Below are 25,308 nucleotides of genomic sequence, written 5' to 3' on the forward strand. Positions count from 1 at the left end.
TATCTTTAGTCCATAGCACTGTGCAACTCTGCAAATCAGTCTGTAATCTCTTTAATGTCTTCCTGCACATGCAGTTTTAAAGCTCAGCCATCAGCATATAAACCATCCTTTACTCCAAGGTCTCTGGAGATACTTGTGGTCAGTCACTTACAAGGGCCTTCACAAGGTCACGGGGGTAAATATGAGTGGTATGTGAGTCCTGTGTAAAACAGGATGACTCCTCCACAGGTGCAGGTCTACCTGAGGGAGGTAGCGAGTGGCTTTTAAGGTCTACAGAAATGAAGTAAAACAGGATTGCGTTGCTTCACACATGCGTGAACACAGCAGAGCTCACTCATACTACCCCATACCAAAGGCGAAATAAGTACATTCCACCTGCGTGCCTTGACTAAATAAAAGAGTTCCTGGACTGGAATATGTGATTTATTGTATTACCTAAGATTGCTCTTGGATGTCTGGATCTGCAGCTAATGTTTTATTATATCCCTTCAGCCTGCCTTCCTTCCAGAAAGAATTGGAGGAAGGCAGTGAGCTAATGGATAGCAATCAGCATCCATCCACGTGGACTTCACTAACCCCTCTCCTCCAATACATCTAAGTGAAGCCCATGTAAACTATAGCACTCAGGAGCGTAGGAAGCCAAGGGACTGGGACAGGCCCCCATAAGTCATAATAAGTCTAAGGAGTTAGGTATACACTATCTTCTATTAGTGAAACTCATATTTGAACATTATGTCCCATAATTTTAATGGGAAAACTGGAGAAGATCCTCCCCCCTACAAAAAAACTAAAATAATACACCCTGGACATTATCATTCAGCAGGCAAAAAAGGGGCTAAGATATACTAACCAAAATTAAGTGCTATCTATCAAAGTTTCCTTCCTTCCTTTCTTCGTTCATTCATTTACTCAATATTAACAGAGCAAAAACGTATGCTAGACAGTGTCTAGAAAATGCCAGCCAGCTCCATGTGTCCTCCCCAACCCCAGAAAAAGCCAAACATGAGAAAATGGACTCAGAGTAAAAAGCAGACTGTATTTTGACTGACATGAGTGAAAGCAGCAGATGATTCAATTACTGGAGCACACTCCCGAAAGAAGACGTGGAATAGGCAACAGTGGGCAGTGCTGGGTCCTAAGTAGTCTGCAAGTACTTACCTGCCCGAAAGCAGTATCCAAGACCTCGTGAGATCTCTTCCATCTATGGTTTATAATTGCATTCATGATACAAGGTCGAACACAAATTGACCTCTGCCAAATATCATCTCTAACCAATGCAAAAAGGCTACTAAAATTCCATTTACTAACAGGCCAATATAGTCAGTTGTAAAAGTGAAAACGAACACCTTGCTACCATATACGCTGTACTGGCATTTTGAACACATTAACTCTTTAAATCTCACAGTCTCATGAAACGCAGTCACAACTTTTCGAATGTAACAGATGACATCTAAACATAATGGGTTTAACTCTAAGTTTTCATCCAGATGCTTGATATGCTTGATACTGTTTAGTCAAAATATATATCAACAACCTTACTTAACATGAAGTAGTATTTAATGACCAACGTGTAACTTACCCTTGCCATATCCACCAAGAAGTTCTCAAATAATTTCCAAATGTGGTTACTTGTGTAGATTTCTTTCATTTCCACTTCAGTGTCAACATAACAGTGATTAACAAAATTCACATAAGCAATTTTAACCTGTGCAAGTTTCAAATAGAAAAGAGAGTGAGTTTTTTCTTTACTCTTCATCTTCAAATATCTATTATGAATGGTTATGTGAAACTGTGTTATTTCCTATAGTAAATTATAGTATACTTTGGGTCTACCCAGAGAGCATTCCCATCTCCTTTCTTTTACTAAAACACTCCACCCCCTGACCCAGGGTAAACACACGACCTAGTATGCCATTCCCCTGGGCCCAGTGATTGGTGTGAGAATGTGAACTTCATGTAAACCAAGTCTAACATACTTCAGACACTAGGAGTCACAAGTACTCCCTTTCCCTCTCCCCCTCACTTCCCCACCTCCCCTCCCCTTCTCTGTCTCTGTCATTCATTCATTCATATTCTCTCTCTCTCTCTTTCCCCCTCTCTCATTGTCAAAATGGAACAAGGTCGACCTGGACTCCAAGACCCATCTTCTCCAGGTGTGTGGAGGGAAATTATGCTCAGAGAAAGAGAAGGAGGCAAAACCACAAAGGAAAAGGGAACAGGAGATAGAAGGAATTCTGACATTGTTTGAACCTCTTGATGTGAACTATCCTTCAAATTCCCAAATACAAGAGCCAATAAAATTCCCTTTTAAAATTTAAACTAGTTTAAATTAGGTTTCTGTCCCTTGCAACCAAGAGAGATCTAATACAATGCTTCAATATGTTGACTAAATAATACTTTAGTGCCATTCAAAAGCATTTAAATGACTATTTCTGAGAAGAAACAGGCTCACAGTTTACCAAAAAAAAAAAAAAAAATTGAATTATTTTAAGATGTAGTAAAGTTCCTTTCCAGATTTAGCAAAGTTCCTCATAAAAGACTGGCACGAGGGCTTCCCTGGTGGCGCAGTGGTTGAGAGTCCGCCTGCAACGGGAGAGGCCACAACAGCGAGAGGCCCGTGTACCGCAAAAAAAAAAAAAAAAAGACTGGCATGAGTCTCACCAACATATACCATTTCTAAAGTGCATAGGGCGATAGTTTTTGTTTTTCCTTTTCTTTCCTCTCCTCTTTTCTCATCTCTTCTTTTCTTTCCTCTCTCTCTCTCTGTATAAGAACGTGATGAATGCCATAAATTTCCCCAGAAAAATGCACACACATAAAAAAATCATGTAAACAATTTCAGAGGGTTCATAGAATCCGAGTTAGAACCATAAGGAATACAGGGCCAGCTTTCATGCCCTTAGTACTTATCTCTACCTGACTGAGGTCTGAAGCAAATCTTCAATGGCAGGGTGCCTGTGTCACGGAGACATCAGAGCCATTCGGTGCATTATCATAATCATCTTGACAGCAGTTAATATGCATTCAGTGCTTGCTACATGCCAAATACCTTCAGCAGTCTGTATGTAATATCTTAATTTAATCCTCCACCAATCCTATCAGGTACATACTATAATTATTTCACTTCCAAATTGTGTAAATTGAAGATTAGAAGGTTAAATAATCTGTTGGAATTAGTCACACAGCTAGAAAGTAATGGATCCAAGATTCTAACTCATTCTCTAATCCATTCATTCAGAACATACTTATTAAATGTAGGTTCAGGTTCAGACAATATAATGGTGACTACAAACAGACCCAGGTGTTACTCTCAATTAGCTTGTAATCTTGGTAAAGAATGTGAAGGCTACAGATATTTTTAACTAATAAAATTCAAATATCAAATTTCAAATTATAGCCTCTTATAGACTCTACTACGGGAAGCCAAGAGGGTCTTCCTTAAAGAAGTAATGCTTGAATCAAGAGCTGAAGGATGAAGAGGGGTGAAGTAGGTGAATCTAAGAGGTTAGAGTGGTATGTCCGAGAGACCTGCATGGCCAGAATCAGGACCTCAAATAAAGACAGAACCCACGGATTTAATCACTACACTATGCTTCCTTTCTTCGCCATCTTATTTCACACCAATCAAGTCATGAAGTACCCTTGGTTTGAGGTATCAACAATTCCACAAAATTTCATAAAAATATACTTTCAAGTCCATCACTATGTAGGACTATTTGGAAGTAGGGAAGTTAACCTAACCTGATGCCTTTTTAAGTTATTGTGATTTAAAATGTTTGGATTTAGTGTATCACATGTTTATAAACTTTGCAACAATACACCACAATGGTAGAAAAGAAAAAAATTATTGCAATGTACATTCCTGGAAGCCTCGTTAATCGTTGGCAGACAACCAGCTTCTAAAGAGTTTCTTCCCTGCCGTCATGCCAAACAAGGACAGAGGGTAAAAGATGATGTGTGAATAAAGCAAAATGTGTGTCCATATTTCCAAGAATGCATCTATTCCATAAAGCAAAGGTAAACCTAGAGAATCTGATAGTGATCCTGCAGTACCATCCTAGCCTCTCCTATTGATGACTGTGAATTATTTATGAAGCATCTGTTTTACGCTCAGGAACATACTAGAGGTTACAAGTCAATTTTTCAGTTTGATCACAATGCCATACCTAGAAATTCCTATAGTAGCTCCTACTAAACTAATAGCGGCTATACTTTAAAAAGGTTTATCCTCTTTCACAGTTCCTTGTAGAACAAAAGAGTAAACTTTTTATGCTCTTTTAAATGTTCCTAATTGTATAGCTAAGTACAATTCCTTCACTAAATATATTATCTCATTGTAAGTAATAGTAGGAGGACTTCTGGCACTTGTTAAAAATTAATAACAGGGCTCCTCTGGTGGCGCCGTGGTTGAGAGTCCGCCTGCCGATGCAGCGGACACGGGTTCGTGCCCCGGTCCGGGAGGATCCCACATGCCGCGGAGCGGCTGGGCCTGTGAGCCATGGCCGCTGAGCCTGCGTGTCCGGAGCTTGTGCTCCGCAGCGGGAGAGGCCACAACAGTGAGAGGCCCGCGTACTGAAAAAAAAAAAAAAAAAAAAAAAATTAATAACAATTCTATAGCTGCTAAGCTTTTGCCAGGCTTACCTCAGGGATGCAGTCGTCATGGGTCACCACCCTCACTATGTCGTCCAGGGGCAGAAGGGAATTGCACTTGATTTCAGTGTAGACATTTTTCCCCTCTGTGCATGCTGCCAGCAACTCCACAAGGGTGATGTGGTAGGCTAAGGGGCCACCCTCATCCCCTCGGTCTCTCTCTGAACACATCATATGGAGAAGGATGGGAAATGATGCTCTATCATTGTAAAATATCAGCACATCTTCACCCCCATTTATCAACTGAAATGATAATAAGAGAGTCGACATAGCAGTCCAAATGTTCATCCTTGCAGTTATTTCCTAAGGCTTGGTCTATCTGGAAATACGTGCATCTCTTTGTAAAAACATAGATAACACTGCAAACGCAGAACTACACTAAGGCAGGATGGTAAAAAGATTCTAGGTATGTGTCAAGTGATTAGTTATGAATGTTAACAAAACCAGTCGGAGAGACATGGGAGAGGTGGATAGGGGCAAGAATTAAGGACACAGATGACAGTAAACTGTTCAGTGAGTCACCCACTGAAATTAAACCTGCAAAATATTCCAATGAAGTTACTTCCTTCTGCTTCAGATGGTAGACTCCATAGCCAAGCATGAGAAATCTTGTAAGTCTAATTTTACTATAGAATAAAATATCCCCATCTCCTTCAATAGTGACAGAGTAAGTAAGCAAGTACACTGAACCAAATGCAACTCTACGAGAATTTGGAGATTCCACGTGTCATGGATATCGGTAGAGAATGGAGGTAAAAGCAGAGACGGGAAAAATAAAGAGAAAAAGACAACTTTTAAAAAAGAGAGAGACAAAGAATGAATATGTAGGGGCTTTCAGGACATAAATTCTCCTCCCTGTTTTGTTTATATAACTTCAGTGGACAATTCCAGCAGGTGGTAATTTTATTACTCAATCACCATAATGTCTTGTCTATTTGGGGGGGAAACTGTATTATCATTTTATTGAGGAATCCACTTTGACTGGCGTGAAGCCCAAGCTGAGTTAACAGTGATGAGCTCTGGAGGTAACTACACCCCACTCCAGACTTTAGAACCACTGTCTTCTCTCTCTACCTCAACTGAAAACCCAGACTCAAGAGGTCTCAATCCCTGCCCTCCAATTCCTGGAAGATGCCAAGGCCAACTATGTAAGAGGTTTTGGCAGAGAAGACTTTTGTCTTCCCAGAAGACAAACCCTCTACTTTGCTTTATGAGGCAGATAGCAACCCCAAACCACAGACAGGTCAGGACCTGCGCTGGCCTCAATTCTTATTGTCTACTACAGTACCAATTTTCTAACCCCAATGTGAAATATTTTGGTGGAGAACACAGATTATGTACTTTTTTTCTCTATTTTGAATTGATAAAATATTTAAATTGATAAGACAATTAATTGGCTTACACTGAACGTTTTGTTGAAAGTGAATGTATATGGGTCAAAAATTTATATATTAACATAATATTATAAATACTTCTTTACACACAGAAATGCTTCACCTAATAAATGCCATAGGACTGGCTTAACTATTTGCTGCTTTCCCATTTTAAGTCTTTCCATGATGATTTTCCAAAATCAAATTAATTCTCACATTTCTAGGCAATGAAGGGCTAATGTTAATGTAAATACAGATAAGAGGTAAATTTTACAAGTTTAAAATGCTCCTTAAATGTTAATAACAATAATTTACGTTTAAAATTCAAGGCTTCAAGCTGATTTAACTTTAACATTTCTATGAGGCAAGAGGGACTCACATTGTACCAATACAGAAACTACTCCCACTCTCAAATTTAATGTACATAATTATGAAAATTCCCCCAAATCAATATAATCTACTATATAACTTGTTTGTAGCCATGTTTGAAAGCTGCCTAATCCATACAGGCACAGGCCTTTAGAGAACCATTAGGTCACAGAGCAATGATTTACCCAAACAGGCTCAAAGTATTCTCCAAAGTATCACTTGGTTCCTAGTAAGTAACTCATTCATTGTATAAATCTTGCTCAATGACAAACATCATAATGAAAAGGGCAAAATATATAAGTACTTCATCCATTTGCTTTTCTTAAATTTTTAACTTACTCTAAATAGCTAAGTTTCCATATATAATGAATCACTGATGGATAATTTCTATTCATTAGTTTCATTCCCTTCAAAGCCCCCTGTAAATAGTAGCAAAGAACACCCATTTTATGTTTCAGGAACAGAGTAATAAGGGCACTTGAAAAGCAGAGTTTAATCCATTTTTGTTACATATTGAAACTTAAAAATATAAAATTTAATCACTTTCATTCTAAATAATCTATAACATCTTATAGGATCTTACCCATTATTTAACATACACAAATTCATTAAGAATCAAAAAAAAAAATAAACTCCTAGAAAATTATAACATCAACTTACGATACGTTACTTCCCTAGGTCTAAGTAAAATACATTTGTGCTTAAGTAGTCGCACTTAATTTATTTTCCAAACCTATGTTGCTGGGGGATTGTTTTTCACTCTAAATTAACAGAAAACCCATATTTGAGCATAGTGTTTATGTGAAGCTGATAAAATACAAACTGAGAACATACCTCGGTCATCACCATATCCTGGCATTTCTTCACATATTTACCATCTGCTTTGACAATCGTCTGCAGAAACCTCAGGTACTCCACGTGGCGGCCGTGTGTCTCAATGCAGTGCACGAAGTGCTGGATAACCCTCTCGCTAATTTCATTGCACAGATGGTAATTGTTCATGAAGATGTGCCGCATGGTTTCTGCTTCAAGGAGCTACACACAGAGGAATGTGCCCTTGTAACTCTGACAAGATCAATTTTCTATTCTACAGTACTTAGATCAATTGCACAGCTTGTGATCAGTTTCCTATTTTATGCAAAACTATAGTGAGTTTTCTGTGCAAGTCTTCTACAAAGTGCATTGAGATTATTCAGCATTTTAAAAAAAACTGAACTCACAAAGGAATTTAGTTGGAAAATGGAGCTTATTATAAAGGTCAACAAGTTGGCAACAGTATGCTTGAGATTAATTTAATTATGTATTATTCAAAAGTAGCTGTTCCTTAGTATTTGCTGACACATTTTACAGAGCAGAGTTAACTCCACCTTTGAGTTTTCCAGATTTAACTTACTCACGGCATCAAAGAGTTAGTCTTTGTCCTACCATTTCTTTTCCCTAACATTAAACTATGTACATATAAATGAAATTGTCATCTGCAGGTAAGATCTGTGTAATTTTTCACGTTTCTTTAAATGTTTCCTTAATGGAAATAAAAGATATTCACTTTTAGGAGGAGAACCCCCTACAAGGAAAAAAATGTGGTGATGAAGATGAATAAAATTCTATCCAGCAGTGTTGCTAAAACGAATGAGATGGACACTTTACTATAAATATTAGAAGTCTCTCAAATACTTACACCAGGGGTTAAGAACAAATTCAGATGTTTATGGAGGAGAACTTGATTCTGTGGATTTCCCCGACAGAAATTCTGCAGGAACGTATGAGCCAGATTCATTACTTCATTCATCTTTTCATCATTCTGGAAGTTAAAGAGTAGCACGTGATACAGAGAAACACACCGGAGCAAAAATATTGTCAAAGAATATATTTTTTCGCTCATGCATTTTTTCCTCCATGCCACTATTTTATGCTCCCCTTTCTGTGTCTATGCCTCTCCCGGTTACCCCATCCCATCCACCCTCCCCATTTTGTAGATGTCTCTCCCCTTCTCTTAATTCTCCTCCTATCTGTTCTGCTCCACTCTTTCCTCCCCCTTTTTGTTTCATGGTCCATCTCTCATTCTCCCCAACTTTCCTGCTTGTCTACTACAATTTCCCATCTCTGTACAAAGCTGCCTCTTCTCCCTTGCCTCTGTCCCCACACCCCCGCTGTCCTCCCTTCCTCTCTCTCTGACCCCCTCATTCTCCTGGGTTCTGCTCCCTTCTGTCCTGCACCCTCCAATCCCTCTCGTTCTTCCCCTCTCTTGGATTTCCCATCTTTCCCAGTGTTTCCATGTACCTGGATCTTCCTGTTCCTTTTGTCTTCTGTTTCTCCTCCTTCCGCACCATCTCTATCCCCCTCTTTTGCCAACTCCTCCCTTTCTACTTTTCCAGGAGGCATCTATCCCTCCTCCTCTGGCCCCTCTGCTCCTTCCCTCCTGCTCTCACTCCCTTGTCCTCCTGCTTTGCCCCCACTCTTTCTTCTCTCCACTCACTTGCCCTCTTTTCCCCACACTGTAAATTTCTCTCTGTATATATAGTTCTGACCTTACCTCTAGTCTCTCCTCTCCCCTCTCTGTGCACCCTCCTTCTGCGACTTACTTTGTCTATTTTTTCCATCTCATTCTTTTCCTTTTTCTCTTTGCTTTCTGACCTCCTCTTTTCCCCTTTCTTTGTCCCCCTGTTTCTTAACACACACACTCTTAAGTTGTTTCCTTATTCACTGTCATTTTCCAAAGTCCTACAATAAGGTACTTCATTGCTAATAAGAATCTCAATAAGAAACTGAAGTCTCAAAACTCACAAAGAATGCAAAGTTCTCTTTTTAAAAGTGGTCTTTTAACAATATCACTGAAACAACCCAAAATTTGTCTGGGTAGGTCATGCGGTCAGTGTCAGATATACAAAATGGACTCATGTTTTGAGTAATAGTTTATATTCAATGAATTTAATGTTTTCTTTTTTCCTAACCTGAGAGTCTATATTTTATGCCATCTATAACTAAATAAACTGATCATTAATAGACTCACTTCCTCACATTGAAAATAGGGATGAACTAACCAGACAAATAAATATGTCCAGAAAACTCCATTCCTATCTTGAAAATAGGAAGTTTTTATTTCAAAATCTACTAACATTTTCCTTTATGTGTGTAATCCAGGGATAGTGAAAAGACATCAAAGGAACTTTAGCCGCAGTAACACCCAATGCCCACAAAAAAGCCAGCCACACAGAAGGACATCAGGGCCAGTTCTACTGGAATTGGTGTTTCTTTGAAACTGTCGTCTTATGCTATTTTTTGTTTGTTTCTGAACAATCTAGTTATCAAAACTGAGCAAACCCCAATGACATTTTTCCCAGAAATAATTCTAACATTTATATGGAACCACAAAAGACCCTGAATAATCAAAACAATCTTGAGAAAGAACAAAGCTGGAGATATCATGCTCCCTGATATCAAACTATACTACAAAGCTACAGTGATCAAAACAGTATGATACTGGTACAAAAACAGACACATATATCAACAGAACAGAACAGAGAGCCCAGAGATAAACCCAAGAACTACAGTCAATTAACCAAGGAATGAGCTCTGAGAGAGAGGATGCCACAGTGTATGTGATTTTCAGTGATGTGTAGAAAAATTCTTCAACATTTTATTCAAGCTTTAGGTGATGCAAATAAAAATCACTTGATTTAGACATTCTGGGCTGGTGAAGAGTGGTAGAAATGCATCAGGAAGGAATGACAAAGGAAGCAAGAATACACAATGGGGAAAAGGCAGCTTCCTCAATAAACAGTGTTGGGAAAACTGGACAGCTCCATGCAAAAGAATCAAGCTGGACTACTTTCTCATAGCATATACAAAAAATAGACTTAAAGTGGATTAAGGACTTAAATCTAAGAGCTGAAACCATAAAACTCCTAGAAGAAAATATGAGAAGTACACTTTTTGACATCAGTCTCAGCAATACTTTTTGGATATGGCTCCTCAGGCAAGGGAAACAAAAGCAAAAATAAACAAATGGGACCTAATCAAACTAAAAAATTCTTGCACAGCAAAGGAAACTATCAACAAAACAAAAAGGCAACCTATTGAATGGGAGAAGACATTTGCAAATGACATATCCAATAAGGGATTTATATACAAAATATACAAAAAAACTCATACGACTCAACATCAAAAACACAAACAACCTGACTTTTAAAATGGGCATAGGAACTGAACAGACATTTTTTCAAAGAAGATATACAGATGGCCAACAGACACATGAAAAGATGCTCAACATCACTAATCATCAAGGAAATGCAAATCAAAACCACAGTGAGATATCACCTCACACCTGTCAGAAAAGCTATTATCAAAAACAAATAACAAGTGTTGGTGAGAATGTGGAGAAAGGGGAACCCGTATGCACTGTTGGTGGAAATGTAAATTGGTGTAGCCACTGCAGAAGACAGTATATAATGTTTCCTCAAAAATTAAAAATAGAACTATCATATGATCCAGCAATTCCACTTTGAGTACTTCTCTGAAAAAAACAAAAACACTAATTCAAAAAGATATATGCACCCATATGTTCACTACAGCATTATTTACAATAGTTAAGATACAAAAGCAAACTAAGTGTCCATTGACAGATGAATGGAATAAGAAGAAGTGATATACATATACAATGGAATAATACTCAGCCATAAAGGAATGGAATCTTGCCATTTGTGACAACATGGATGGACCTAGAGGGTATTATGCTAAGTGAAATAAATCAGACAGAGACAAATACTGTATGATTTCACTTATATGTGGAATCTAAAAGAGAAAACAAATGAACAAACATAACAAAACAGAAACAGACTCATAGATACAGAGAACAAACTAGTGGTTGCCGGCGTCGGGGGGAATGAGTGAATTAGGTGGGGAAGATTAAGAGGTGCAAACTTCCAGTTATAAAATAAACAAGTCATAGGGATGTAATATACAGCATAAGGAATACAGTCAATAATATTGTAATAACTTTGTACGGTCACATAATTTTGTGATGTATAGATGTATCAAATCACTCTGTTGTACAACAGAAACTAATATAATATTGTAAGTGAATTATACTTCAATAATAATATGATTAATAATAAAACAACAAACCCCAAAACACAAAGTAGTAGTAAAATACTCAACACTACAGTTATACTAAATCGTAGAAAAAGGGACTTGGTCACATGTCCAATGCCCATGTTACAAATATCAAAGATATAAAAATTTGGAAAATACCTTTTTTAATACCTTTTTAAATGTTTAATACCTTTTCCTGCTTTTCAATAATTATTTTATTGCATTATCTAACCTAGTTTGAATTATACCACCTTATAAATTTACATATTAAAATGTAACTAAGTCAGGGCTTCCCTGGTGGCGCAGTGGTTGCGAGTCTGCCTGTCGATGCAGGGGACACGGGTTCGTGCCCTGGTCCAGGAAGATCCCACATGCCGCGGAGCGGCTGGGCCCATGAGCCATGGCCGCTGAGCCTGTGCTTCCGGAGCCTGTGCTCCGCAACGGGAGAGGCCACAACTGTGAGAGGCCCACATACCACACACACACAAAAAAAATGTAACTAAGTCAGACGGGGGCAATCCAGTATGAGAAGTGAAAAGTCCAAGTAGGGAGGGTGTCCACAGAGAGGGGCCTGGCATGGCACATTGGTGCCCAAGAGAGATGACGAGGGTATCCACCCTTGTGGAGGGGTCAGAGCCTGCGTGAGGTACAGAGGGCATTCATAAGGAGGAATGAGCAGCAGTGGTGATGGAAGATGAGATGGAGTAAGAGAATAACTATATTCACACACACATATATTCTCTAGATTTGTCTACTTAAAGGACCTGGAGGGGCAAACCTCCACAGCAATAAGTACATTTAGTTCTCAGAATTTTTCTCCCAAATACCACTCTCCCCCAAATGGAACGGGGGCTTCTTGAATAAATGGCTAATTCCAGAGGTGCAACAAGAAAAATGCAAGGGAGCCTGGAATATTTTAATGTGCAACCAAGCAAGGAACTACTTGAAGAATGATGGGACCATGTTAGAGGACAGGTCAGCTGGCCTGAAGGGGCTCCATTGGCCAAATCTGGGACAATCAAAATAAACAGTGCTAGAAACCTAATATAACCTATTGAACAAGACGAGCATCTGTAAGTCCATACTGATAAAAATAAATAAATGAATAAATTGAAAGTTTGATTAAAAAAATGGAATGTTTACTTAGTTTCAAAGAACCATGCCACAAAATATTTGTTACAAAGGGAAGCTGAGTACTTCACAGTGATAATCCTGGCAGACACCACCTTAATCAAGTGACCCAAGTAAACATCACCGGTCATGGGGCAAATCAAAATCGCATGCTGCCTGATAGGAAGTGGTGGGAAAAACTTAGTGTTACTTCTGTTACGTTCCTGCCAAAGATGCATAACTGAATCGAATCACGAGGAAACATCAAATGACCCAAATTAAGGGAGAGTCTTCAAAATCGCTGGTCTGTCTTCAAAAGCGTCAATGTCAAAGAGTTCCAGCATGAGATTTAAATGCACATAACACCAAACAGCTCCTGTTTCTGAAGTGGATCTTTTTGTCAAACAGGACATGATTGAGATGATGGGAGAAATGTGAATGGCATGTGAGGATTAGGTAGCAGTAGAGTGGGATGCTCTTTCCCGATCTGGAAGGTTGTTACTTGGTTATGCTTGTAGGGAATAAACACTAAAGGGCTCGGGGGGGTAGGACAACAGGTTGGCAACTTACCTGTAAATAGTTCAAGAAAAAAAATTCTCTGTAACTTTGCTATATTGAAATTGTATCAAAATTTAAAAAGGAAAACAGTACCTAAGAACTTACCTTTTCATAGGGTATCTGCAGCAGGTCTAACACCACTGAATGAGCTCCCATATTTTTCAGTAATCGTTGATGTTGATTCCGACACTTTTTATTCTGTACACAGAGTTTACTTAGCCTAATCAAAATCTTTCCAAAGAAGAAGAAAGGCATTAAATATAACAAATACAATATTAAATATAATAAATGAACAAAACTTCTTTGCCATGCCAGTATAAACTGATATAGAAATATTTCACATCTGCTGACCTCCTTTACAATCCAGTAGTTGTTGCTCTTATTGCTGTCAATCTGAGGTTTCTTTGTTCCATCTTGCATTGGACTTAAAATGTTTGAGTCCTAAAATAAACGCAAAGATGTATGTTATGCCCTATATATCTTTGTAATAAATTTATTTATTTTGTAATAAATGAGAAATACTTCTTGTAATTATTTTGTGATGAATTTATTATTCAACTTAAATGTTTCCTTGCTATTTTTTATCCCATAAAAAGCTCCTTGGCTTAAATGAGTCACGCAAATGACCACTTCCCAACAACAACCAATTACAAGATCTATGGCACTACTAATAATTAATGAGTTAAGTTTAAAAGGAAAGGGTATTACAGGTAACATTATCAGTCTATTTCCTTATGCTAAATGTATCAGACATATCATGACTTTATATTGCCTATAGGAAAAGGAATAGTAAAAATCCAGGGCATAGGAGGCATAATTTTATTATCAGGGATGAACTTCAGGGGAAAAAAAAAAGACTGAAGGAGCATATCATAACATGATATGTTAAAACACTTCAGGGATGGGAGGAAAAAACAGCTTAACCCAAGAATTCTCTGACAGGTTACCATGACATCCTTAAGAGTCATGACTGGGGGCCAACCAACCATGTACAGAATCATGAAAATGAAAAAAAAAATTTTCTTTATTTAAAAATAATATTTTAAATTAATAAAGCTTATTAAGAGGACTTGAAACATCCAAAGCATTTCATTATAACAACCTTTATCTGTAGCAGTACAATAAAAAAACAAATACAGGGAGTTACATATTTTAAATATCAACTATTGGAGTCACCATATGAAAATAAAACATCACTTACAAACAATTTAATACCTGAACATTTATTAAGACTTAATACTTCCAATAAATATGTTAAAAAATAAAACAGTAGATTCTGAAAAAAAAAAAAAGACAATACATTTCTGGTACTAGGCAATGGTGAATAGATATAAAAGAAATAGAAGATATGGTCCTTCCCACAAGAAAATTACAGTTTGCCTAAGAAAGCAGGGAGAAATATGAAAATAAAGATTTGAACTGAGCAGAATTCACTATTCAAAGAGAGAGCCAGAGGCTAGTTATAGCTTTAGACAGCTTTATGAAGGAGGGGAAATTTAAGCTAGGGTCTTGAAAGATGAAAACTACTTAATTAAGTATGAGGGAGGTGTGGAAGGACAAAGGGACACTTGTTAGGCAAAGAAGTCACCTTAGCCAAAGGCACTGTAGAAAGAAAAGCACAACAGTGTGTAGAAAATGACAAGAACTGACAAAGCATGTTGCAAAAGTGGACAATTAGATGGAGTGGGGCCTGACCACCTCCCTGATTTACAACAGGTACAAAATTGCACTTGGGACGAATGTCAAGTTCAACGTGGGTTAAAAAAACACCCTAAAGTCCTGACTACATTGAAGGTGTTGGACTCACAGTCAAAGGGGACTCCAATCTAAGCTCAGGAAAAAGTAAAAAATATATGAAGCCAGTTGATAAATTTTATTTGTCCCTGTTTCTCCTACTGTGTTCCATGAAAAAATCACAAAATTAATGCAAACCAAGAAAGAAAAAACTATATATTTTCTTTGCTAGGCAAAGAATTCTGATGGAAGGCTTCAAGCACGCGAGTGACGTGGTCCATGCGGTGCCATCACCACTGCTCAGTAAGCTCCGTGTTCCTCTTTGACTTCTCTCCAGGCAAATATTGTCCAAGATGGAGGCTCCCAATCTGAACTCCATTTAGCAAGTAACTCTTCTCCCATTTCACTGAGCATAAGGAAATTCCCCTACATGACATTGCCTCTTCTGCATCTGAAAATGTCCAGTATCATCTACAAAACCGTCTACCTTCCCTGCTATGTCTCAGAGAAAAAGAACTTTTGAAGCACGGATTTTTAAATTCCATCTACCCCACCTCTTCTCTCTGCTTCATCTCTGTTTCTTGTGCACGAACAATTTCTATCCTCTACTGATTCTTTCTGAACTCTCTGTAAATATGGCCAAGTTGAGGCCAACCAAGCACTTTCTGTGATACCGCCCATTCTGGGAAGTAGTCTTGCATCTCAGATTACTACCCCCACTAAATTCCTCCAAAGAATAATCTGCTGTGTTAAAATTCTTTTATGTGTCAATGAGTCAATTACTAAAACTGTCTTTAGCATCTGATTCTATGGCTCACTACCATTTCCTTTAAATCTCACTTTGTTTTACTATGACAGGATACTCTCCAAGATTTTCTGACCACCTTATCTCTTTCACTCAATGGAACTGGAACTGTAAAAAGTAAAGAATAAAAACACTGCAAGTATTCAAACTGTTACTGTTTCCTTCCAGGGTTGTGTCATCTATGCTAATAAATCCTAGGAAAGAAATGAAAGCAATCCAATCTCCACCCCAGGTAAATAAAAGAGAAAAAAGAATGGGAGATATTGTCTACAAGACAGTAAACACTAAGTGAATCCGAAAAAGTTATAGAAGAAAATGTAAAACTATATATGTAAGTGAAGCCAGTGTAGAAGAGGGAAGGGGCCCAAGTGCCTCATGTATATATAAACTGTTTAGACGGAAGAGGCTGGAGGTCAGAGCATGAGACAAACAGTGTTTCTATTCGATAGCAAAAATAATTTATTGATGAGAAATAGAAATTGCAAAGCTAGAAAAAAATTAAATTTCCTTTTTCTGATCACAAAGGTGAAGGCTGAATTTTAAAAGGCCATATTCATTTTTTTTCTGGAAGAGAGGAAATATTAAAGAAAACCAACTTTGTATTCCAAGCCAGGATTAAGATGTTACCAAGTCTAAAGACTGACAAAGTTCCTAAGGTGGAAAGGAGATCTTTCTGACATACGTCAACGTAAAAAAGATCAGTCAGACATATAGGCAAAGCTTTGGCAGATATATTTAAGTCTATTTTTCAAACAATGGCCTGAAAAAAAAAGCAACTGTCTTGTTTTAAGAAAAGTAATCTCAGGGAAGGTGTACTACATTACAAAAAGTTATGTTCTCTAGTTCTGCCCAAGGGAGGATATAGACAATGCTAAACTTTCTAAGTACGGGAATGATGAAGAAAAATTATTTTAATTTAAAATTGCCAGCAGTCAACAAAAGGAGGCAATGCTGGAGAATTCGATAAACAGCCCCCTTTAATTTCAGAAAATAATTCAATGTAATTAAACCAAACAAAAATATTAACCCACAGAACATCTGGAAGATTCTAAAACAGAGATTGAGGGAATTTAGGAAATATGTAAACTATATAACTGCAGTGAGGTTTTGTTTGCTTATGTTGATGCCAAAATTCTCTAAGTAAAGATGTTCTGAGAGTTCTCCTCCAGAAAGGGAAGAAATTAATTATATTTTTTATATCCTATGCAAATTTGGGCCTACATCAGTGCCCAAATCTACAAAGCCCTGGCTTTATCCTAATGACAAAATATTAGTTACGTGTAAAATGTAGAATTATAATTTATGCAGAGTCCCAGAGCTGAACAGGCTCAGGAAAAAAAAAAAAATGTGTAACACTGAGAACAATGCCATGCTTAGAGTAAATATCCATACTATCCTTTTGACAGCAGTGATGAAGAATAAATATGGAACACAAAAAATATTTGCACTTTACTGTAATTGTTTCCAATCATCCAGAAGAACTTGAATTGATTTCCTCTAGTGGAATATGGGAACCACTTAGTTAAGTGATTTTATTGAGGTGGCTAGATTTTTAATTGCAGAGTATATACTGCAACATAAAGCAATACATTCAGAAACAACATAGCAAGGATAGTCTAGAAGGGCCTAGAAATTTAGGAAAGAGTCTAGAAATTAGATGGCCAAATGGATCTAGACAGACTCAGAGTGAATACCTAAACAAATAGTGGTTCTGAGCACAGCGTTGCTCTCAAATTTATTTTGCGTCAGGCATGGAAACGCCTTTTAGATCAATAGCAAAAATGATATAAGAAAATCATATTGTATGAACCATATGGTGAACTAAACATCGGCACAAATTAATGAGGATCTGGCTCCTTAACTTAAACAAAGGCAAACATTTTTTTTTTTTTTTTAAAGGAACTTTCCAAATCCTACAATGTAGAACTTCCTGCATCTACTACAGCTGTGATTAAAATAGCTCAGTGCATATTTACAACAGCCAGGACATGGAACCAACCTAAACCTCCATCGACAGATGAATGGATGAAGATGTGGCACATATATACAATATACAATGGAATATTACTCAGCCATAAAAAGAAACGAAGTTGAGTTATTTGTAGTGAGGTGGATGGACCTAGAGTCTGTCATACAGAGTGAAGTCAGTCAAAGAGAAAAACAAATACCGTATGCTAACACATACATATGGAATCTTAAAAAAAAAAAAAAAGTGGTACTGATGAACCTAGTTGCAGGTCAGGAATAAAGAGGCAGACACAGAAAATGGTCTTGAGGACATGGGGTGGGGGGGCGAAGCTGGGGTGAAGTGAGAGTAGCATCGACATATATACACTACCGAATGTAAAATAGTTGGCTGGTGGGAAGCAGCAGCGTAGCACAGGGAGATCAGCTCAGTACTTTGTGACCACCTAGAGGGGTGGGAGGGAGACGCAAGAGGGAAGGGATATGGGGACATGTGTATGCATATGGCTGATTCGCTTTGTTGTGCAACAGAAACTAACACAGTATTGTGAAGCAATTATACTCCAATAAAGATCTATTTAAAAAAATAGCTCAGGGCTCCCCTGGTGGCGCAGTGGTTGGGAGTCCGCCTGCCGATGCAGGGGACGCGGGTTCGTGCCCCGGTCCGGGAAGATCCCACATGCCGTGGAGCGTCTGGGCCCGTGAGCCGTGGCCGCTGAGCCTGCGCGTCCGGAGCCTGTGCTCCGCAGCGGGAGAGGCCACGGCAGTGAGAGGCCCGCGTACCGCAAAAAAACAACAACAACAACAACAACAACCAAAAAAGCTAAGTGCATGTCTTCTCTTTGTCCCCATCCCAGTGAAGTGACAGGTGTCCTTCCTCAGCAATGACATCAAGTCAGAAAGACTGCAAAGCATTCTGCTCACTGTCTGGATTCCTAGCCTTCTCTTCCTGTACCCACTATTTAACTGAATCAGTGGCATCATTTACCAATCACCCTCCTCCCAGCTTCAGATGTCAAATGCCATCCTTTTCCCTTCCCACCTCCCTCTGAAACACACACAAAAAATCTACTACTCAGTCTCTTATACTTGACTGACCAACCATATGATAATTTAGTTGAAGCTCTTCCTAGTAAATAGCACCTCCTTCAGACAACTGAATGGTAGCCTCACTGTGGGAGGATGAGGTAGTTCCTCTCCCTCCCACCTAAGACTAACATCATATACCACCCATTTGGGATGGTATCCAGGGGGATGCAGGAACCCTAACATCGGCCTAGGTCTACTTATCTGACCTTGCCTGTAAAGCTAATTCAGACCATCATGGGGTCATGGTCGTTTCTGCTTCCCTGGCTGGCACCTAAGGCTGCTTGAAGACTTGGTCCAAGATCCCCAGTGCAGGCAAGAGGCTGTGTCCACCAACACTGGCCGATAACGTCCCTCCAGATTTCCCTCAACCTAGGCACAACTCCCTGCCCTTCTAGAGGGTAAATGCATATTCTTAGTCTTACTCCAAACCTGTTTTCCTTCCCTGTGTCCTAAGACAAATACAAACATGGCATATTCAGATTCATCTGATGCCATTTTAATGAGTATTTGATGATGTTTAATCAGATGTCCTAGAAAATACCCCAAATCTCTTTGCCTATCTATATCTCTGATAAATAAGTAACCAAAAAAGGATGTACCACTGGAATGCATTCTCTTTGCTTACAGACATACTCCAGAAAAAAGGCAGTGTACTGATGATAGGTATGTTCGATGTAAACTAAGAGCTGCTTTCATAGGAGTACAACAGGAACCCACTACAGCACAGCAATGTGCAGTACTTTTTTCTATAATACTTTATGTATATTATATGATACTTTTCAATATGCTCCTCACCAGTATTATATGAAGTTAGAAAGGATAGGCAGCCCTTTAGTCAGCAGGGTGACAAAGGCTAACCAAGCACCGTGCAGGAGCTGAAAACAGTGATAGAAATAGAGCCCTTACAGACTATGTCTGGTACCTGATGTTACGTGAAGAAAGCATTCTTAGTCACAGTCACCTCAGAGCACACCCCAGTGTGGCTGTGAGAGGGGCCTGTATGCACAGAAGGTGAGGGAAAGAAATCAGCATCTTCTCTTCGACTCCCTCTTCAGCAAGCAATCATTAAGGAAACGCTGCTGCGTGGCCCAATGACAGGTGGCTCTGATCTGAATGAATCAAGTTCTATAATTTCCTTGCAAGCCACTCGTTGAGGAAAAAAACATATAGCAAATTAGAATCCACACTACCGACTTATATGAAATTGAGAACAAATGGCAAAGTGAAAAAAATGGATAAGATAGTAACTGTCCTGCATAACATGAAAGGAAATAATACGTTTATGCTAAAACGGCATTGATTTTAAATGTAGGTCAGAAGACAAGAGGGAAAAAGATTCTTATCCTGGAAGTAATTGGAAGAAACAAACTCAGGAGATATAAGCATTACATTTAAGAATTTGCATTCCAACCAAATAGAATGAGAATGTGTATAAGTAGCATTTGGCTCAAAGCCAAAAATTAGTTTTCAGATGCATGTCTTGTGAAAGGACTTTGACACTCATGTGTAGCAATAACCTTCAGCAACATCCGCTCAGACATAAAGGACAGAGATATGTAATGTGATATAAACAAGTAAAATAAATATACAAGGAGGTTGAGGGCAAAAACAGAAAGTGAAGACAAGAAAACAAATTCCATAAAAGGAAAATTCAGGAAAGCACGCTCCCAAATGAATGGATAAAAGTTCTCTATGCAGTTATCACAGTGTCCCTCATTGGTCAGATCCTGTAGGAATATTCTGTCTGAAACTCATGTAGTCTTTCTGAACCAAGCGGTGAAGGTTAGACATTCTACCAGTTACTTTTGCCAAGAGTTGGTTAGTCAATCACAAGTTTTGCTGAAGAAACCAAGTCTATATAGAACTATTTCCCTGCTGTGCAGAATCAAAGTACTAACACTGGGGAAAGCACCATTTTCTTTCAAGATATCTTTCTAGAGGGATCAGCCTCCTTGCCTGTTTGCTTCATCAAAGAAAAAAGATCAGAAGTGGTTGGCAAAGAATGGAAACCGGGTTTTGCTTTTAAAGAGTAATGAGATGTGGAGGTAAGAGAGAAACCATCAGACAGGGAAGGGTTGCTGAGAGAGAAGCAGAGAAAAAGCAAAAGAGGGAAGGAAAGGGGGAGGGAGGGAAGGAAGGAAGGAATTCATTCTCTCAGTAAGATAAATCAACAAACTAAAATTCAAATACCTGTGAGGAAAGTTAGTGCTAAGAAAGACAACAAAAAAATCAATAATGAGATTATATCATTCCCAGTGAAATGCAAACAATCAAATAATCTGAAAGGACTTTGAAATATAAGTACGTTTAAAATAATCATAGAGATAAAGTGAGGAATAACATCTCTCACCCCAGGTGGACCCTCTGTGGTTACTGCGGCTCGGGATGACCCCATAGCATCACTAGGCAGGGATAAGGGAGAGCTCTACTGGGAAAGGGGGAACTACAAGCCAAGGGCCAGCAGAGAAGAGAAGGCGTGTGCGCCCGGCCTTCCATCACCCCCCGGGGAGGTATGGCTGCTCCGCTGGACACCACTCTGGGTCTACACTTCTGAGTAACCACCGCTGTCCCTACCTTGTAGCAACTTCTCACGGGGCAAGTTTGAGAGTGACAGGTCAACGGATGTGCACAAATCGTCTTGGGCACCAGGCAGTCCAGATTCAGGTGCCTGTTGTTGCTAGGAATTGACCAGGTACACGAGCTATGGGGCCCACAGAAATGAGAATGCTCCTGCTGAGAGGCAGAAGCCTTAGGTCCCATGAGAAGCCAAATTAGTGCCCCGCCTCTTAGGAGAGAAGATGTTGCCCTGCCCCTCACACCACCCCACCTCACCCTGCAGACACACAGCCAGTTTGTTGCCCAGGCAACCCAGAGTGAGCCCCCAGGGACACTTCCCAGTTAATTCTGCCCCACACATCACACACCCGTTAAGAGAACAAAAAGTTATGACGTGAAAACAGGCAGATATGAATCTAGAATGCACAGATATGAAAAAGAATCGATCAGAAACCCCGAAAAGGAAAAAACTAGTCCTTGAAGTAAAAAGTAGATAGATGGTTTAAACATCGGATGTCAGTGAAGACTATAATTTTTTTTTAAAAGGAGCAGGCAACCACATATAGGTAGGTAGCTAGATGCAGAGACAAATAAATATAGATATACAGACACAGAAGCACAATCACTGTGAAGAAAAATTAACAACAACCAAAATATTTAACACGAGTGGGAACTTTGTGTCCTGTCATGCCCATGTGGCCTGCTTCTCAGCTCTTAAGAGGTGAATGAGCATAAAGGGCAAAATCCTGACTTAACCCACTCGGATATGGTTTCCTGAGTTAATCCCTTCCCTTCCTATATTTAGAAGTCAACACAACATATTTGAATGTGAGGCGCTAGTAACACTTCTGAGACCGTCAACTTGTCACACCCTAGCCATCAAGATTTCAGCAACAATGGTAAAATCTTTTCATGTCGTGGAAGGCAAGTTAATAAAGGGAAACCCTGGAAGATGTACTAGGTTAATAAAGCTCATAGGTACTAGGGACGCAATGGACTTACTAGAAGACCAAATCCACCCCGTCCTCCCCCTGCTTCTATGAGATCAACTTCAATAACGGGATAATTTTGGCTTCCCTGAGATTTGTTAGCGTTAGTAAATGGATCGTCAATTCACATTTATTGCCCCAAGTACACAGAGTTTACCACTGAGGGAAAAAAACACTTTTATGTTATTGGAAACATTTCTGATTACTAAAATGAAGACTTACTTTAATGCTATCTGGTCTTCTGATATCTAAGCAGGCACAAAGACCATTATGAGCTGTTTTAAAACAATGCCAATCATCCTGTGTTTAGAGCCTTTGTAAAGATTTACTACACAACAAAGGATTATTATCTGATTAGCCTGCCAGAGTACATGCTGCCTGCTACTGGCTGTTTCCATTGATATTGTGATACATTTCATCTTGTTTACAATAAACTGTCACTATCTCTGGCAGTTGGTTCCTCGTATAATGTAGATTATTTGGCTGTGTACAATTAGTAACTTTGTAGTTTCTCACTTTTTCTCCTTATATTAATCTATTATAAGTGTACCATTCTCCTGGCTTCTCAATGCACCTACTTGTATACGTTTCTACTGCTGCTTCTCTAGTTCACGCTAACCTAACCTCACACCTGAATTTGGGCAAGAGGCCCTTAATTGGTCCCCTACTTTAGTCTCTTGTGCTGCTGAACCATCCTTCCCCCAAATCTTCAAAGGCTCCCAATGTCCCAGCCACTTCAAATACCAATAACTTATTCCTGTTGAATTTCTGCTTCTCTTGTGATTATTCCTGAATCACTAACTAAAGAAACTCTCCAGTCTTTCAAAACACTAAAGCCTTCTCCAAGTAGTCAGGCCCACACTGACCTCTCTCCCTTTTCTGTGCTACCACAGTTCAATATTCAATCATACATCTGTCATACTGTTTTATGCGTGTTAATCTGTGTGTTCATTCTTTGAGGACAAGAGCCATAGCTCAAATATTAGATTTGATTCTAGATATGAAACTTTAAGAAGGGAAATGAGAAATTCAGGTGTGTACCAAGGCAAGGAAGCATGGGTAAAGGGATGAAATTGTACTTTAAGCAGAATATTCAAAAGAAGGGTTGTTCTCTGGAGAAAAATGACAGCAAATCAAGTAGAGTAGGTTCAGATATGGTCCACGGTGCCTCAATACTAACATCAGTAAACAGACATTACAAGGATAACTATATGAGCTCAAAATAACAGTTTTCTACTTTAAAGAATTGTCAAAAATGGAAAATGTTGAAGTAGAAGTGTAGAGGAACCCCTCTGACTACACAACATGCAGAACTGATAGATAAAATATTTAAACTCTCTCTTTTTAGTAAAGAGAAGGAAGCAAATGGAGGCCAGAAACCAGAAAAATACATGAAATTTCCAAGCAGTAATCAAGCATGGACTCATTTGTTGGCCCTGAGGGCATCAGCCCAAGCTGATAACCAACAACTGAGTTTTAACTTGTCTCACACACACAACAGGAAAGAAGCAAAGCCTGAATCCCAAGGAAGATGGAAGGTCTGACCAGAAACCTGCCTCAGGACCAGGAATACCTGAAGGAGACACCCACAGTGACGAGCCAGGGAAAAACGTGGGCCATAAAAGAACAAAGGGGTACCTGTCTTGTCTTGGCTTGGTCAAAGCCAAAAAAGGGAGAAAACTCTCTTGAGCTCCTATATACAAAGACAAGCCCACTTGCACTCAAGATTTGGGGACAGAATTCCCACTAATAAAAGGGCTCCAAAAGTTCCAAGCCAAAAACTTTGTCTAACATGTTTACAAAATGTCGTATCTCAAAGTGTCTCCATGAGGCAAATGAAATCTTCTCTGGATTAAACACAAACTTCAGAGGAATTCACATATTCCAAAGAATTTAAGTTCATAATACATTTTTAAAATTACTAACTATCTAAGTAAACACATTCCCAAGGACTTCTGCAAGAATAGCACTCTTAAAACTGCAAATGGCCTTCCTATTAGAAAACCACTAGATCCTAGATACAGAACCTATTTTAAGTACATTTCTGGGCTCACTGGAAATGAAGGACAACTCTGAAAGACCCCACCCACCATCTACAATGGAAAAAAAGTGACTTGAAACCAGATTAGAGAGTTCCAAGCTTCAGGGCAACATGGTAAGTTTCCCTAAAGGCAAATGCCAGTAGTACCAGGCCTGCAATCCAGAAAGACAAGCCAGCTCTAAGCAAGTGTCAAGTCTGAGGAGCTAAAGCCAAGACAGTGTGGGAAGGGAGCAATGTGGTCTCAGGCTCACAGCGCCCCCTGGCCATAGGCCAAGGTAATCACAAATACTCTAAGGAGGAAAACATACCATCTTTCAACCCTCAAATCCTAAATCCAAAAGATGTGAGCTCAAAACCTACACCCGAATGTTTACAGCAGCTTTACTCATAATGGCCCCAAACTAGAAACAATCAAGAGGTCTTTCAATAGGTGAATTAAGATAAACAAACTGTAGTACATCCAGACAATGGAGTATTATTTAACGATAAAAAGAAATGTGCTAGCGAGTTACAAAAGGACATAGAAAAACCTCAAGTGCATATTGCTAAATGAAAGAAGCCAGTCGGAAAAAGCTATATACGGTACGATTCCACCTATATTCTGGAGAAGGCAAAACTATACATGAGACAGTAAAAAGATCAGGGGTTCCTCAGGGGTTCCCAGGGGCTCAGGGATTCACAAGAGAGGGACAAATAGGTGGAGCAGAGAGGAATTTTAGGGCAATGAAACTATTCTATATGATACTGTACATAGCATTACACATTTGTCAAAACCCACAGAATCATACAGCACAAACAGCAAAACCTAAAGTAAATTATGAACTTCAGTTAATAATAATGTATCGATACTGGCTCATCAATTGCAACAAATGTACCACATTAATTAATGTAAGATGTTAATAATAGAAAACTGAAGTGGGGGAGGAGAGGATATAAGGGCATTGTACTTTCTGTGCAATTTTTCTCTAAAGCTAAAAC

At 38.9% G+C, this 25,308-nt stretch overlaps 1 protein-coding gene across 2 annotated transcripts in view; it reads right to left on the bottom strand.

The window, feature by feature from the left end:
- The window catches only part of ITPR2 (inositol 1,4,5-trisphosphate receptor type 2), a 526,733-nt gene that overhangs the window by 265,092 nt on the left and 236,333 nt on the right, over nt 1-25,308 (bottom strand). For both annotated transcript variants that reach the window (XM_059081164.2, XM_059081169.2), the window contains 6 exons: nt 13,503-13,592; nt 13,257-13,382; nt 8,071-8,193; nt 7,227-7,427; nt 4,642-4,893; nt 1,580-1,705 (listed from right to left, as the gene is read on the bottom strand). In XM_059081164.2, coding sequence (XP_058937147.1) covers nt 1,580-1,705; nt 4,642-4,893; nt 7,227-7,427; nt 8,071-8,193; nt 13,257-13,382; nt 13,503-13,592 — 918 coding nt within the window. The remainder of the gene's footprint in view (nt 1-1,579; nt 1,706-4,641; nt 4,894-7,226; nt 7,428-8,070; nt 8,194-13,256; nt 13,383-13,502; nt 13,593-25,308) is intronic.

This window comes from Kogia breviceps, chromosome 12 (genome assembly GCF_026419965.1).
Source record: "Kogia breviceps isolate mKogBre1 chromosome 12, mKogBre1 haplotype 1, whole genome shotgun sequence".
NCBI lineage: Eukaryota > Metazoa > Chordata > Mammalia > Artiodactyla > Physeteridae > Kogia > Kogia breviceps.